Consider the following 12,134-nt stretch of genomic DNA (forward strand, 5'->3'; position numbering starts at 1 on the left):
ACCTGGGAATGCCGGGCAGTGAGCCTGAGACCTTCTGCATACAGAGCGTGTGCTCTGCTGTTGAGCTACGGCCATTCCATAATTCCCTCGGGTATCTTATATATAAAGACAGGGTAGAAATATTTTTGAGAAAAAATAACAGCTCTAGAGGATGCTGATGGTTACGTTTTATTCAAAAGGCTCCTAAGCTCAAAACTCTGTCAGCACTGGACTGAGGGAACTTCTTGGTCTCTGAGCTTGGTGACAGAGGCCCTGCTGTTATTTCATCGTTTTACCCAGGTGAAGTTAGTGTGCATGAGAAGCTGCGCTTCCCCCATTGCCATACCCACATTCAGGAACACTTTCCCAAAGGAAGTCCACCTTGTCGCTGTGCGGTGGCATTTTTCTGGCACCTGAGCTGCTGAGGTCCCTTGGATGCTTGTCTTCTGGGTTCGTCACAATGGGTCTGATGGTTTTATGGCACACGTTTTCTAAGCTGGCCCGGTGGAAACCTGCTCTTGAGACTCTAGAGGATGGCTTTTGCTGTCTGCCTTGAAGTCTACAGGCTGATCCCACACGTGTGTGTCTGACACACAGCGACTGCTGCATTGAACGGTGAATTGCCGATGCGTATGCACAGTGCACATTCCCGTTGCCTCTGCTGCTGTGCTTTTGGCCTCGTCCACAGGCGCAGCACAGCGCAATTGTCGAGTGGCCTGTACCATCTGGTTGGGCAGGGTGCCTTTTTTTAATATTCCGTGTAAAATAATACTTGTGAATAATAATGAATGAAGAAAACACATTGGGGGTTGAGGCTGTAGCCTCACTTGTGCTAGTTTTCTACTTGTAGAGAGTTTTGTCTCTGTGCTGGGGAGTTACATAAGAGCATGTGATTTCTCTGCTTGCAGCTGAAGAAGTACAGCCCATTTTGCCACTTTAGGACTGTTGTCACCTCACTCTGATGCATGTATAGACCAGGCCTTCATCCGCAAGCCATTGGGACTTGATTGTTCAAGTGATGTGCATTTGTGAACAAGCCCCACCTGCCAGCTATACTCAGGATCAAGAAGAACCTTGAATGTGTTTTGTCTGCCAGCATGGAAGGGAATTTGGTCAGGGGGCCCTTACGTCTTTGTGGTACACATTGACTTGGGTCCTGTAATGCAGCAGGAAAAGGGTAACACTTTTCCCCTTCTTCCCTACTGTCTTTCCACACCTTTTCTGGCTCTTACCAAGGTGACTGACAGTTCTGTGAAGCAATGCGGAGGACACCTAGGCCAAGCTTTATGTAATCCAGGGGTTGGAAATGTGTGGACTCCGGATGTTGTTGGACTGCAACTCCCATCAGCCCTAGCCATCATAGCCAATAGTGAGGGATGATGGGAGTTGCAATCCAGCAAGATCTGGATGGCTATGCATTCCCCTAGTATAATCATTTGAATATCTTACTCTGCTCTTAGGGCTTCCGCTTTTCTGTGGCAGCTATCATTTCTTCCTGTCTGCAAATCTTCCTGTATTGTTAACATTATTTAGTAGCTTATAGCTATTAGCTCGTGGTCACTCAGTCACTTGATTTTGGGGCGTTTCCACTGGAGGGGGATATTAATAGCCCTTTTCCATCTCTTTCAGGTACTTCTCAGCTACATGGCAAAGGGTCCAATGTGCAGCCGCGGAAATTGTGACAGCTTTAAGCGAGGACACGACGAACCCTGGAGGGGGTCCTGCAGAATTAAGCCGCAGCCATAAGGTGCCGTCCCCCTGCTCTCTTGCTATTCCTTCTTCCATGGAGTTGATCTAGAGGTTCTTCCTCATTTGAACCAGGAGCTTTCCGTGGGGCTCCGTGCCTCGCACTGAGAAAGGAAGCACTTAAGCGTCACAGTGCCGGCAGCTGCTCTTGCTTCACAGACCCCATGTGCCAGAGCAGGGAGGGGAGATACAGGCAAGTCTCCAGAAGCCAAGCACTTCAGCAGAGCCTTCCTGCCAAGCACCTCTGAATCCAGTTACCTCCTCCTCGGTTCTGCAGTGGATTATGGAAAGGTGCTTGTTCCTGCTCAGCGCTTACCTGACTGACTGAAGCTCAGCAAAGAGAGTGACTCAGTCCTGTGTGTGCGCATGGGGTCCCCCCCATGATACCTGTAATAAAGCCGTGCTGATGTTGACTAGATCTATCTTCCTCTGAGGCAGCTTTGTAAAGTCAGTCAGCTCACTGGGCCTCTCAAAAGGAAAGTAGAGACTTGAGAGGCCTTGAAATGCACTCGTGAACACTGAACTGAATTTGTGATTTTTTTTTTTCTTTTTGCTTCCCTGTTTTTTTGGGTTTTTTATATGTTCAGTTCTCTCCTCCTCCTCCCTGCCCTGTCATTACCACTGAATGCATTGGATTCGAGGAGACCATTTTTTTTCTGCGTGTCATTGTGTATAGCGAAGCCGTAATTCCAGTGCCTTTTTATGGTGGAGCAAGAGTGCAAAACATTTCAGGCTCTTTTGGTGTGAGCTCCCTTGAGCTTTTTAAATTTTATTATTCTTAAAAAACGTATCTGTACTCGAGATGCATTGGGCTTTTATTTAATGGGGTGCTACATCGTTGTCCAGACTTCATCTGATGAAGTGGTTATAATGCCACGTTGAGTCAGGCAGGGACTTGAGTTTCCCCTAAAGCTGTTGCTTCGGAGCCTGAGTTCAGCAGGTGTTCTGTAAGCAGATTGACCAGCAGCCAGGGCTTCCCCCTTTGTTCGATTGCAGGAAGGGACTTCACACGCTTGTGAGTGCAGGAGGGTGGCACTGGCTGTCTGAGGGCATGCGAGGTTTGCCTCGGGGGCCCTGCGTGCACATGTTGCCGCTGGATTGGGGCAACAGGGTACTTCCCTCCAGCAACTGTTTCTGTGCAATGGATGGAAGTGGGCTTGACCCTCTTCATTTCAGAACTTGCTCAAGCGACTTTCCCAGTGGATCCTATGCAGTCCTTCTTAAGGACTGTGGCAAAGTTCTTTTGGGCACTGGGGAGCACAGCAGGCTAGCCTGGGTTGCTGATCATCCTGGTGCTGGTCTTGACTGAAATGACCGTGCTTCAGAGCTGTCCTAAAGACCTGCCTCTCGGGGCAACTCCTCCTTGCTTCAAGGCAGTGGAAGGAAAGGGGTGGGCAAGTCGCCATAGGAGAGAGGAGCATGCAGAACAGCCCATGTGGTTCAGTTACCTGTCTCTCCTGAGGCCTCCTGGAGCTAAAAGCCTCTTGAGTTACTAGAATGGGGCAGGCCATGTTGGTCCCACAGGCCACCTGTTGCCAGCCCCTCTTTCTGAAGCTTCAGCGCAATCCTCCCTTGCAAACTCCCCCTCCCCCCTAAACTGGAAGCTCCCAGCCTAAAATGAGGGCGGCTTCTGATCTTAACAGGCAGCGCTGCCCCTCACAGCGTCCTCTTGCCTCCGAAGTTTCAGCTTGCCGATTCTTCCTCTGAAACAGAAAGCACTTGATCCACAAAACCCCAAGTTTTTAAAAACAATCACAATGAGCTCTATTTGGATTGTGACCTCTCAACCAAGTTTGAAGACCAGTTCTTTCCTTTGGCATGTCTGTTTTTGATTCCAGATAAATATGGGCAAAAACACTCAGCTCAGTTGTACTTCTTTCCAAGAAAATGAATTTGAGAATTTCGGACTTATTTGCCACAATTAAATTCTCTAACGATAAATAAATACACATTTTAGGTTGTAGCAGAAGAGCCAAAGACCGAATTTTAAAGTTGCCAGTCTTGAAGCACAGAATTTTTAATAGCTGGGTGCTTTGTGTTTTGTTTTTGGTGTTTTTTTGGTCAGGACTCAATCCTGCTGTGTAGTGGATACCAATTGCGGGAAGCCTTATCTCCATAGGAACTAGCGCTCAGCACTTGGCGGGATTCAGGCCTTCTTTGAGCTATTCATGACTGCCCTCTTGTTGCTCTCACTCAAAAGCTTCCGTTGCAGCGCATCTGTTCTTGCTGTAGCTGGAGGAGAATCCCCTTGTTTTAGAAAGAAACTTCATGAAGCCTCTTGCCTCAGGGAACGTTATGTGGTGGAAATTCTGCGCGATTTTTTCCCTTCCTGCTTCCCCCCCACTCCCCGGCTCCCTTTTTTCCTTTGCGTTTAAGAAGTGAGACGACTTAATCAAACAGAGCCATGGCAGGGCAAGATCCAGCAGACCTCCAGGGGTCTCTCTGCCTTGGCTTAGACCATTTTGGGCAATTTTGTTTATGGTGGGCATGTGCGCCACCAGATGGCACTTATACTTAGAAAAGCAGTTTCTTTGTGTGCAGGAAGAGCTGCGATTTATTTTTGTGTGTGTTGGGGGGCAGGGGAGGGGGCCTTTCTAGGTAATGAGGAGGGTGGTGGTGACGACATTTCAAATGGTTAATCTTGTATACAGCAACTGAATTAAATTGTTTTTCAGTTTCCAAAAATGCTGTTTTCATTCTCTTTCTCTTCAAGGAGGGGGCAGGGAGGGATCATAGCTCAGTGGTTCAGTCCCTGGAATCTCTTAACTAAAACAAACCAGGTAGCAGCTGATGAGAACACCCCTTCTCTCTCCAAGACCCTGGACAGCCACTGTCGGTCAGAAGACAATACTGGAATTGATGGACAAACACTGACCTGGTTGGAAGTGCAGGCTGACCAGCATTTTTGACACTTCCAGAGGGCAATGCCTTCCCTGGCAGTTGTCGGAGGAAGCAGGCCTACTGTGCCAAGAAACATTTGAATTCTGCACCCTGAATACCTCATGCAAATTTGTATATATTTTGTATAATTCCTTCTGTTTCTGCTGGCATGTAGATAGACCTCCAAAACCCTGCCTTTTTCCCCCTGGGTAATCTGACAGTCTCATTCTGGCTTTGGAGATCACACCAGGCAACCTCAGAAAAAGTGGCAGCTTAGTTTGATGGGGGGACGGGGGGTCCATTTTCAATGAAAGCTGACATGCTCAAGGTGATGAATTCCACTGTTTTTCTGCAGGGGCTTAGCATTGTGAAATACAGCCCCTATACAGTAGGGATGTCAGAGAATTTTGCCACGAATCTCGGGGAGGCCGAATGCCAGCGCATTCGGCCCCCCGAAATCGGTGGCGAAACGGTCTGCCACCCCCGCCCCCCTGGGACGGGACTTACCTTCAGCGAATCTTCCTGGCGGTGGTTTGGCGGCGGCAGCCGGTCTTCTGACCGGCTGCCGCCGCCATTTCCAGTTAAAAAAACCAAAAAAACGTGATAGGCTATGTAAATGTTTACGTAGTCTATCACGGCTGATTTAAAAGAAAAAACAACAACTGCGCGTATACAAATGGCGGCGCCCATGGGCGCCGCCATTTGCGTACACGCTTTTTTTTCTTTTAAATCAAGCGTGATAGGCTACGTAAACACTTACGTAGCCTATCACAGCTGACTGCAGGGACGCAAACAGCGGCGGCGACGGCCGCCGCCATTTGCGGAGCCGGCCGGCCAGGATTCGGGGGCGAGGGACAGAGCACCTCCCCCCCTGGCCAGAATTGCAGGGGGGAGGGACGGAGCGCCTCCCCCCCAGCCAGAATTTCGGGGGGAGGGATGGAGCGCCTCCCCCCCCACCGCGAATGTCACCCTTCAAAAAGGTAAGTGACTTTCGTACATCCAGTCTCCATGAAAAAAATCAAAGCCTGCCCCCTTCTGTATGCAACGATGTACGCACTGGATGCAGTGAAGCACCCTCATGGTTGTTAACCTTTATATGAATAAATGAAAATAATTAAAAAGGAGAATTCCTCAGCTTAGATCACTGCATTTTTTTATTTAAAATAAAATGCCCCATTCCCTTCCACAACAAATACCTGAATGATACAAATATAACTAAGCAAAACCCCAGCACAAATACCTTTATAATTGCAACATAGGAAAGAAGGCACTTCTTGGGACTGGTTACAGTAGCATTCTCTACTAACCCCCTTCCTTTTTAAGGAATGGAGAAGATCCCTACGTAAGTGTGACCTGGAAGATAAAACAAGTCCTTTTAAAAACACGCGCACACACAAACACACAACTTACTGCCTCAGCATCTGACAGTTTCCAGGCAGTATAGTTGCAGGCACTCTGATAATCCTGAGACTCAGCTTCATCTTTTGACTACATGCTAATGTCTGGCAGTGGATGATGATATGGGAAAGAGTTGTACTGTGCTTAAATGCCAACTTCCACTGAAGCTCCTATACATTCAGTGATCATAGCTTAAAAATATCTGCATTTAGACTGCCATCCATATCAGCAGCTGGTTATGGGGCCTCTGTTCGTGATCTCACTGAGCGGTTTGGCCTTTGGCTATCTTTTCTAGCCTTTAAATACCATCCAGGAGTACAGACCAGTTTGTACAGCAATAATATTTATATAGTGCTTTAGAGTGTTCAGATAGTTTCATCTACACTCAACTATCCTTACAACAGCCCTGTAAGGTAAGTTAGTACCCCCACGCAGCTGACGTGAGCAGCAAAGGGCTAAGGAAAAAGTGGTTACCCTAGGGCTCCCTAGTGACTTCACAATTTAAGTTGAGATCTGAATGGAACTTTCCCAGCTTCTGGCTTGCATTCTTAGCCACTTCCCAATGGGGATCTTCTGGTGGAGGCTGCAAGAAGCACATACCAAATGAAGCACATATGTTCATAAAGCACATGGGGGTTTTGCCCACTTCTTTCTGAGTGCACAAGGGAGTTTGTCACTGGTGGGGACAAAGGTAACATGCGATCTTGACAAAATGTGCCGTTGACCTTGGGTTTGGCAAGGTTTTCATATTTTGGATAAAAGCAAGTAAGTGCAGCATAAGAGTACCCTAATGCTGAAAACAGGCACTAGACTTTTGGCATATAGACCCATGGGAAGCAATAGGGAGAAGTCTGAGTTTGTAACAAGCGGCACAACTTTATATCAGCTGCTTAAGAATAGTTCCTTTTTTTTTTTTAATCCCCTCTCTGAGGATGAAGCAGCTATTTTTGCCCGGACACCAAAACAGCCAGCTCCTGGATAGACATTTCCTTGTTGAGGTAACTGTCATATTGAGCTGTGGTTAACCTTCCACTCCTCAACGCGTCTTCAATGGAGAACTTCCTCCCTGACTTTCTGTCGAGGATGACTGAAGATTCACCACTGGGCCCTTTCATTGTGATCTCTTCCCAGTCGCATTCTTGACTCTTCAACTTGACGTACAAGCACCACTCGATGAGCCCGAACCGGTGAGCTTCTTCTGGCGACATTTCTTTCCCAGTGTCCGGATCGATGACCACAATGGAACGCCTCAAGTGATTCTCTCTCTGCTCTCTCTTGATGGCCACTGTCTGGAGGCGGTTTTGAAGCTGTTCAATCTCGCCATCTTTTTCTCGCGATAACCTCTTGAGATCTTCCAGTTCCCTCTCCAGAGCCTGAAATCGGGAGTCCAGATTCACACCACTGTCCATCTGCGACATGTTCCTTAAATCCCGAGTTTCCGTCACAGTGAGTTCAATCTCTGACTGCAGCCTCCTCATCTCCAGCAGCAGGTTCTGCTTTTCTAGATGAAGCTTGTGGTTTTCTTCCCTCAAAAAGTCAAGCTCCTTGGAAGACTTGGAGTTGTTAAACTCCACTTCGGATAGCTTGGCCTCCAGCCTATTGATATCAGCATCCAGTTCCATCTTCCGCCGGCTTTCTTCTTCCAGGTTGTTCTTCAGCTTCTGAATCTCGTATTCTGTATCTCCTTTCTCCACTTGGACACTCTCTGAAAAGACCACTTTCTCCTTGACCTCCATCTTCTCCAGTACCTGCAGCTTCTTCCGCAAGGCATCTAGCTCAGCCTGCAGGACTTGCCTCCGGTGCTTTTCCTCCTCCAACTCCAGCTTCAGGAGGGCATGCTCTTTTTCCTGCTGCGGGTCCTGCTGAAGAATCACTTTCTGCTTCACGGTGACTCTTTCCGTGGTCTCCTTCTCCTGCTGCTCCAGCTCGCTCAGCCGGATCCTCAGCTGCTGCACCTCCAGCTCCGCCTCCCTGCGGGCCTTTCTTTCCTTCTCCAGCTCGTCCAGCTGGCGCTCCAGCTCTGACCTCCTCCGCTGCAGCTTGCGCATCTCGCTCCGGAGCGAGTCTATCTGCTGCAGCTCGTTCTCGATGCTCTGTGAGAAGGAGCTGACCTCCGCTTTCAAGGCAGGGTCTTGTTCCAGCTTCACCACTTCTTGCTGCACCACCTTCTCCCGCACCTGCGAGAGTTCTTCCTCCTTCCGCCGGATCTCCTCCTCCTGCAGCTGCCTCTCCTTCTCCAGGTCCAAGTGCTTCTTCTGCTCTTCGGCCAGCTGAGCTCTCAGGGACTCCACTTCTTCTCTCGTCTGGGGGTCTTCCCGGTACTGCAGCACCTCCTGCACCACCTCCCTGGTCTGGACCTGAGGCTTGGCATTTTTCAGCGTCTGGATTTCTTGCTTCAGCTGACAGATCTCCAGATCTGCTCTCTCAATTGCTCTGGTCCTGTCCACAATCTCATCACGGAGAAGCTGCAGCTCCATCTCAGTCTCTGGATCGGTCTTGTACTTGATCACTTCCTTGATGACCGCTTGCACTTCCACCTGCGGACCCCTGTTCCTCAGGGCAGCCAGCTCATCCTGGCAGCCCTTCAGCTGCTCTTCCCCGCCTTGGTACCTCCTCTCCTGCTCCACCAGCTGGAGGCGAAGGTTGGCCACTTCATTTTCAGCCTGGGGATCGGGGCGAACGATCTCCCGGACTTTCTCCTGGACAATCACTTTGGCGTTCTCCTCTTCCAGAGCCTGGATCTTCCTCAGCAGGTCGGCTTTCTCTCTCTCGTTGGAGCGCCCTTTGGCCTTCTCTTCTTCGTACTGGCGCCGCAGCTCAGTCACTTCCCTCTCCGTGGCGAGATCCTTCTCCACTTTCAGCACCTCCTTGACAGTGATCTTGCCCTCAGCCATCGCCCGCTCTTTCTCCAGCCGCTTCAGTTTGGCTTGCAAGAAGCAGAGCTCTTCCTCCTGCTGCCGCCGCAGGGCGCTCTCCCTCTGCTTGTTCTCCTGCAGCTGCTGGTATTCCGTCTCCAGCTCGGGATCGTTCTGGAGCTTCAGCACTTCCCTCTCGGTCACTTTCTCCTGTTCCTTATTCTTCTCACTGGAAAGAGCAGCAATCTGGCAGCGCAAGAGGACCATTTCGTTCTCCCGGGTCCCTTCCTGCCTCTTGAGGTGCTGCAGTTCCTCTTTCAGCGTCAGGATTTCCTCGGCCTGTGCCTTATCCGGCTCAATCCGCAGGACCTCTTTGACCACGTACTCCTGCCCGCCTTCTCTCCTCTCGTGCTCCAGAGCACGCAACCTGAGCTTCAGGGCTTCCAGTTCATCCTGCAGCCCCTGGTTCTTGCGCTGCTCCTCTGCCAAGTTCTGCTGCATCTTGTGGAAGCTTTCGTCCAGCTGTGGGTCGGGCACTTTCTTCACCAATTCCTTCTTGACTACCGTCTCCTGTGGCTTCTGGTTCTGCAGGAGGAGGATGTTCTCCTGGATGACCTTGATCTCTGCCTCCAGCTGTTGCCTGCGCTGGCTTTCATCGTCCAGCTCCTTCTTCAGCTTCCAGATTTCTTCCAGGGGCCGCTCGGACTTGCTGGTCTGAATGGACTCCTGCATCACGTGAACCTCCGGCTGCTGCGGATGAGGAGAAAACGCAGAGTCAATTCGAGATTCTACCTGAGCTGCTATAACTAGAGGGCACTTTTATTTCTTCCTCCATCTCCAGCCCACAACACACGGTGCCAGATGAGTTCCCAGCAGTGCACTCCTACGCATGCTTATGCAGAAGTAAGTCCAACGCCCTTCAAGAGGGCCTACGCCCTGGTACGTGCATTTAGGGGTGCAGCCTTAGTTTGCCACCTCTGCCTTCCAAGCGCCTTGCTGGCACATGACACTTAGGGATGTCTGAAACCTTCCCTATCATTTCTGTGGAATGCACTACCCTTCTTGAAAAATGATATTGCAGGTTTGGGATATTTAGCACAAAGCAGCTCTATAATTTGCACAAGAGCAGAATTTTCTGAAAAGGTTAGTTTGCATCCCAGCATAAGTGTACATTGTTTCCACAAGAACAGAAGAAGAGCCACGCTGGATCAGACCAAGGGTCCATCTAGTCCAGCACTCTGTTCACACAGTGGCCAACCAGCTGCACACCAGAAACCCACAAGCAGAGCATGAGTGCAACAGCACCCTCCCGCCCATGTTCCATGAAAATGCTGTTCAACAGCTGGTTCTATCGACGTAAGCTGGGACCTCTTTCCAAGCTGTGCTAGAAGACCTTGCTGCAAAGCATAGTTTCTCACACTCACTTGTCTCAGGAGATTCTGGGCAAATTCCAGGTTCTGCAGCCTCTGCTTATTGATAGCGTTCACCTCGGTGAACTTTGCAGCCAGGAGAGCTTCCTGAAAGCAGAAAGCAGAAATGCATTCAGAAAAGGTAACAAACGCAGGACCAAATTGCAGGCTCAATGGAAAGAAGCCAAAGGCATCCCTTCGCACACCAGAGATGGAGTGCCTCTTGCTTAGAAGTAGTCTTTTTAAAATGTTCTCATCTTTGTAAATAAAGCTGGCCACAAATACCAGGGGAGAAGCAAGGAAACAATTAGGTGGTTATGGGACTGACATGGATTATGCAGTAGTCTGACTTCTGTCAGATTGGGGGGTTTTGATCAAGAAGCACATGCAGGACACTGTGTAGTGCAACGGTGTTTAAACTGTTCTGGGAAATGCTGGGGTTTCTCAGGGACTCTGCAATGAGAACATCCATAACAGCTGATAACACTTCCCTAAAAGTTAGCTCGCCCACGACTACCATCTCCTGCAATGTGTAGGAGACAATTCATATGCCCTAGAGCACTTCCTATTATTCACTCAGAACAATGGTAAATCAGACTACTACTGGGCCATGTCCCTTTCACATGTGTTTGCTCATAAATCCATTCTGGCCTGTTTCTGCATTGAACCGTGGTTGTTGTTGTTTTTAACTGTGCATTTAAATACATATTTGAGAGCCAATGTGATGTAGCAGTTAAGAGTGTTGGACTGGAACCTGGAGACCTGCGTTCTAGGCTGCACTTGGTTATAAAGTTCACTAGGGGACTTTAGGCTAGTCACTGGTTGGATTTGCATCACCACTGCAGCCCACCGTGGCTTATTTAAGCCATGGTGGGTTGCGGCATGGGTGGGCAGCCATTTTGAAAATTTAACCCCTGGCGGGGGTTGCCATGGTTTCTTGTATCATCAAAACCTGGGCAGCAAGGGTTTGTAGGGTAGTTTAACCTTCAGACAACCCTACAAAAGACCATAAGCCACAGCGGACGATCGTGCAAACCAGCCCACTGATTCTCAGCCTAACCTACATCACAGGGTTTTTGTGAGGATAACTTGTAGCGGAGGAGGACCACGTAAGCCACCTTGGATTCCCGGCTAGAGGAAAAAAGGCAGAATAAAAATGTAACAATAAATACATACATTTTTAAACACAAGTCTCTCAAAGTATGTATCTCTAAGGGTGCAATCCTATGCATGTTTAGACAGAGAAAAGGCCTACAATTCCCAGCATTCCCTAGCCAGCCCTGCTTGGGGCCAGGTTATCTGAAGGATCGCCTCCCCCCATATATACCTGCCTGGACTCTAAGGTCGTCTTCAGCAGTCCTTCTCTGGGAGCCCCTGCCAAAGGAAGTGAGGCGGGTGGCTACTAAGAAGAGAGCCTTTTCTGTTGTGGCACCCCAGTTGTAGAATAAGCTTCCCAAAGAGGCTCGCCTGGCACCTATGTCATGCTCTTCCCAGCACCAGGTAAAGTCCTCCTTATTTTCCCAGGCATTTTAGTCTTTTAGCTCTGTTATTTTAAATCTGTTACTGTATTGTAAAACTCTTCATTGCTGCTAGGTTTTATTTTGGTTTTTACTTTTACACTGTAGTTTTAAACTTTAAAATTTCTATATTCTATATTATGTTGTATTTTATGGTTTTAATTGTTGAGAACCACCTAGAGCTTTGGCTATTGAGCAATAGAGAAATTTAATTAATTAACTAATAAAATAAGTCAGTATAGAAAGGGGTTCCTGAAAGCTAGAACATTTGAAAACCAATTAGGGTGGATAGTGGATAAGGACAGCTGGTTTGAAATCCCCTGTGGTTCACTTGATGATGTTGGACGGTC

At 48.8% G+C, this 12,134-nt stretch overlaps 2 protein-coding genes across 7 annotated transcripts in view; one reads left to right on the forward strand and one right to left on the reverse strand.

Annotated features, from left to right (window-relative positions):
• UBN1 (ubinuclein 1) overlaps positions 1 to 4,410 on the forward strand; it is a 31,728-nt gene extending 27,318 nt beyond the window's left edge. For 4 of the 6 annotated variants that reach the window (XR_014785592.1, XM_084818852.1, XM_084818853.1 and 1 more), the window contains exon 17: positions 1,609 to 4,410. Coding sequence is in view for 5 of the 6 variants with exons in the window: in XM_084818852.1 (XP_084674978.1) it covers positions 1,609 to 1,661 (53 nt within the window). In the remaining variant the exon portion in view is untranslated. The remainder of the gene's footprint in view (positions 1 to 1,608) is intronic. The other 2 variants (XM_084818850.1, XM_084818851.1) reach the window with 1 other exon arrangement.
• A 1,333-nt stretch (positions 4,411 to 5,743) lies between these two features.
• Positions 5,744 to 12,134, reverse strand: part of PPL (periplakin) — an 83,776-nt gene continuing 77,385 nt past the window's right edge. Inside the window, exons 21-22 of the mRNA XM_084818845.1 lie at positions 10,283 to 10,375; positions 5,744 to 9,608 (exon numbers count right to left, since the gene is read on the reverse strand). Of these exons, the coding sequence (XP_084674971.1) occupies positions 6,945 to 9,608; positions 10,283 to 10,375 (2,757 nt within the window). The 3' untranslated portion in view covers positions 5,744 to 6,944. The remainder of the gene's footprint in view (positions 9,609 to 10,282; positions 10,376 to 12,134) is intronic.

The sequence above is a fragment of the Heloderma suspectum genome, chromosome 12 (assembly GCF_057233095.1).
Source record: "Heloderma suspectum isolate Gila_16-S chromosome 12, 16-S_ref, whole genome shotgun sequence".
Taxonomy (NCBI): domain Eukaryota; kingdom Metazoa; phylum Chordata; class Lepidosauria; order Squamata; family Helodermatidae; genus Heloderma; species Heloderma suspectum.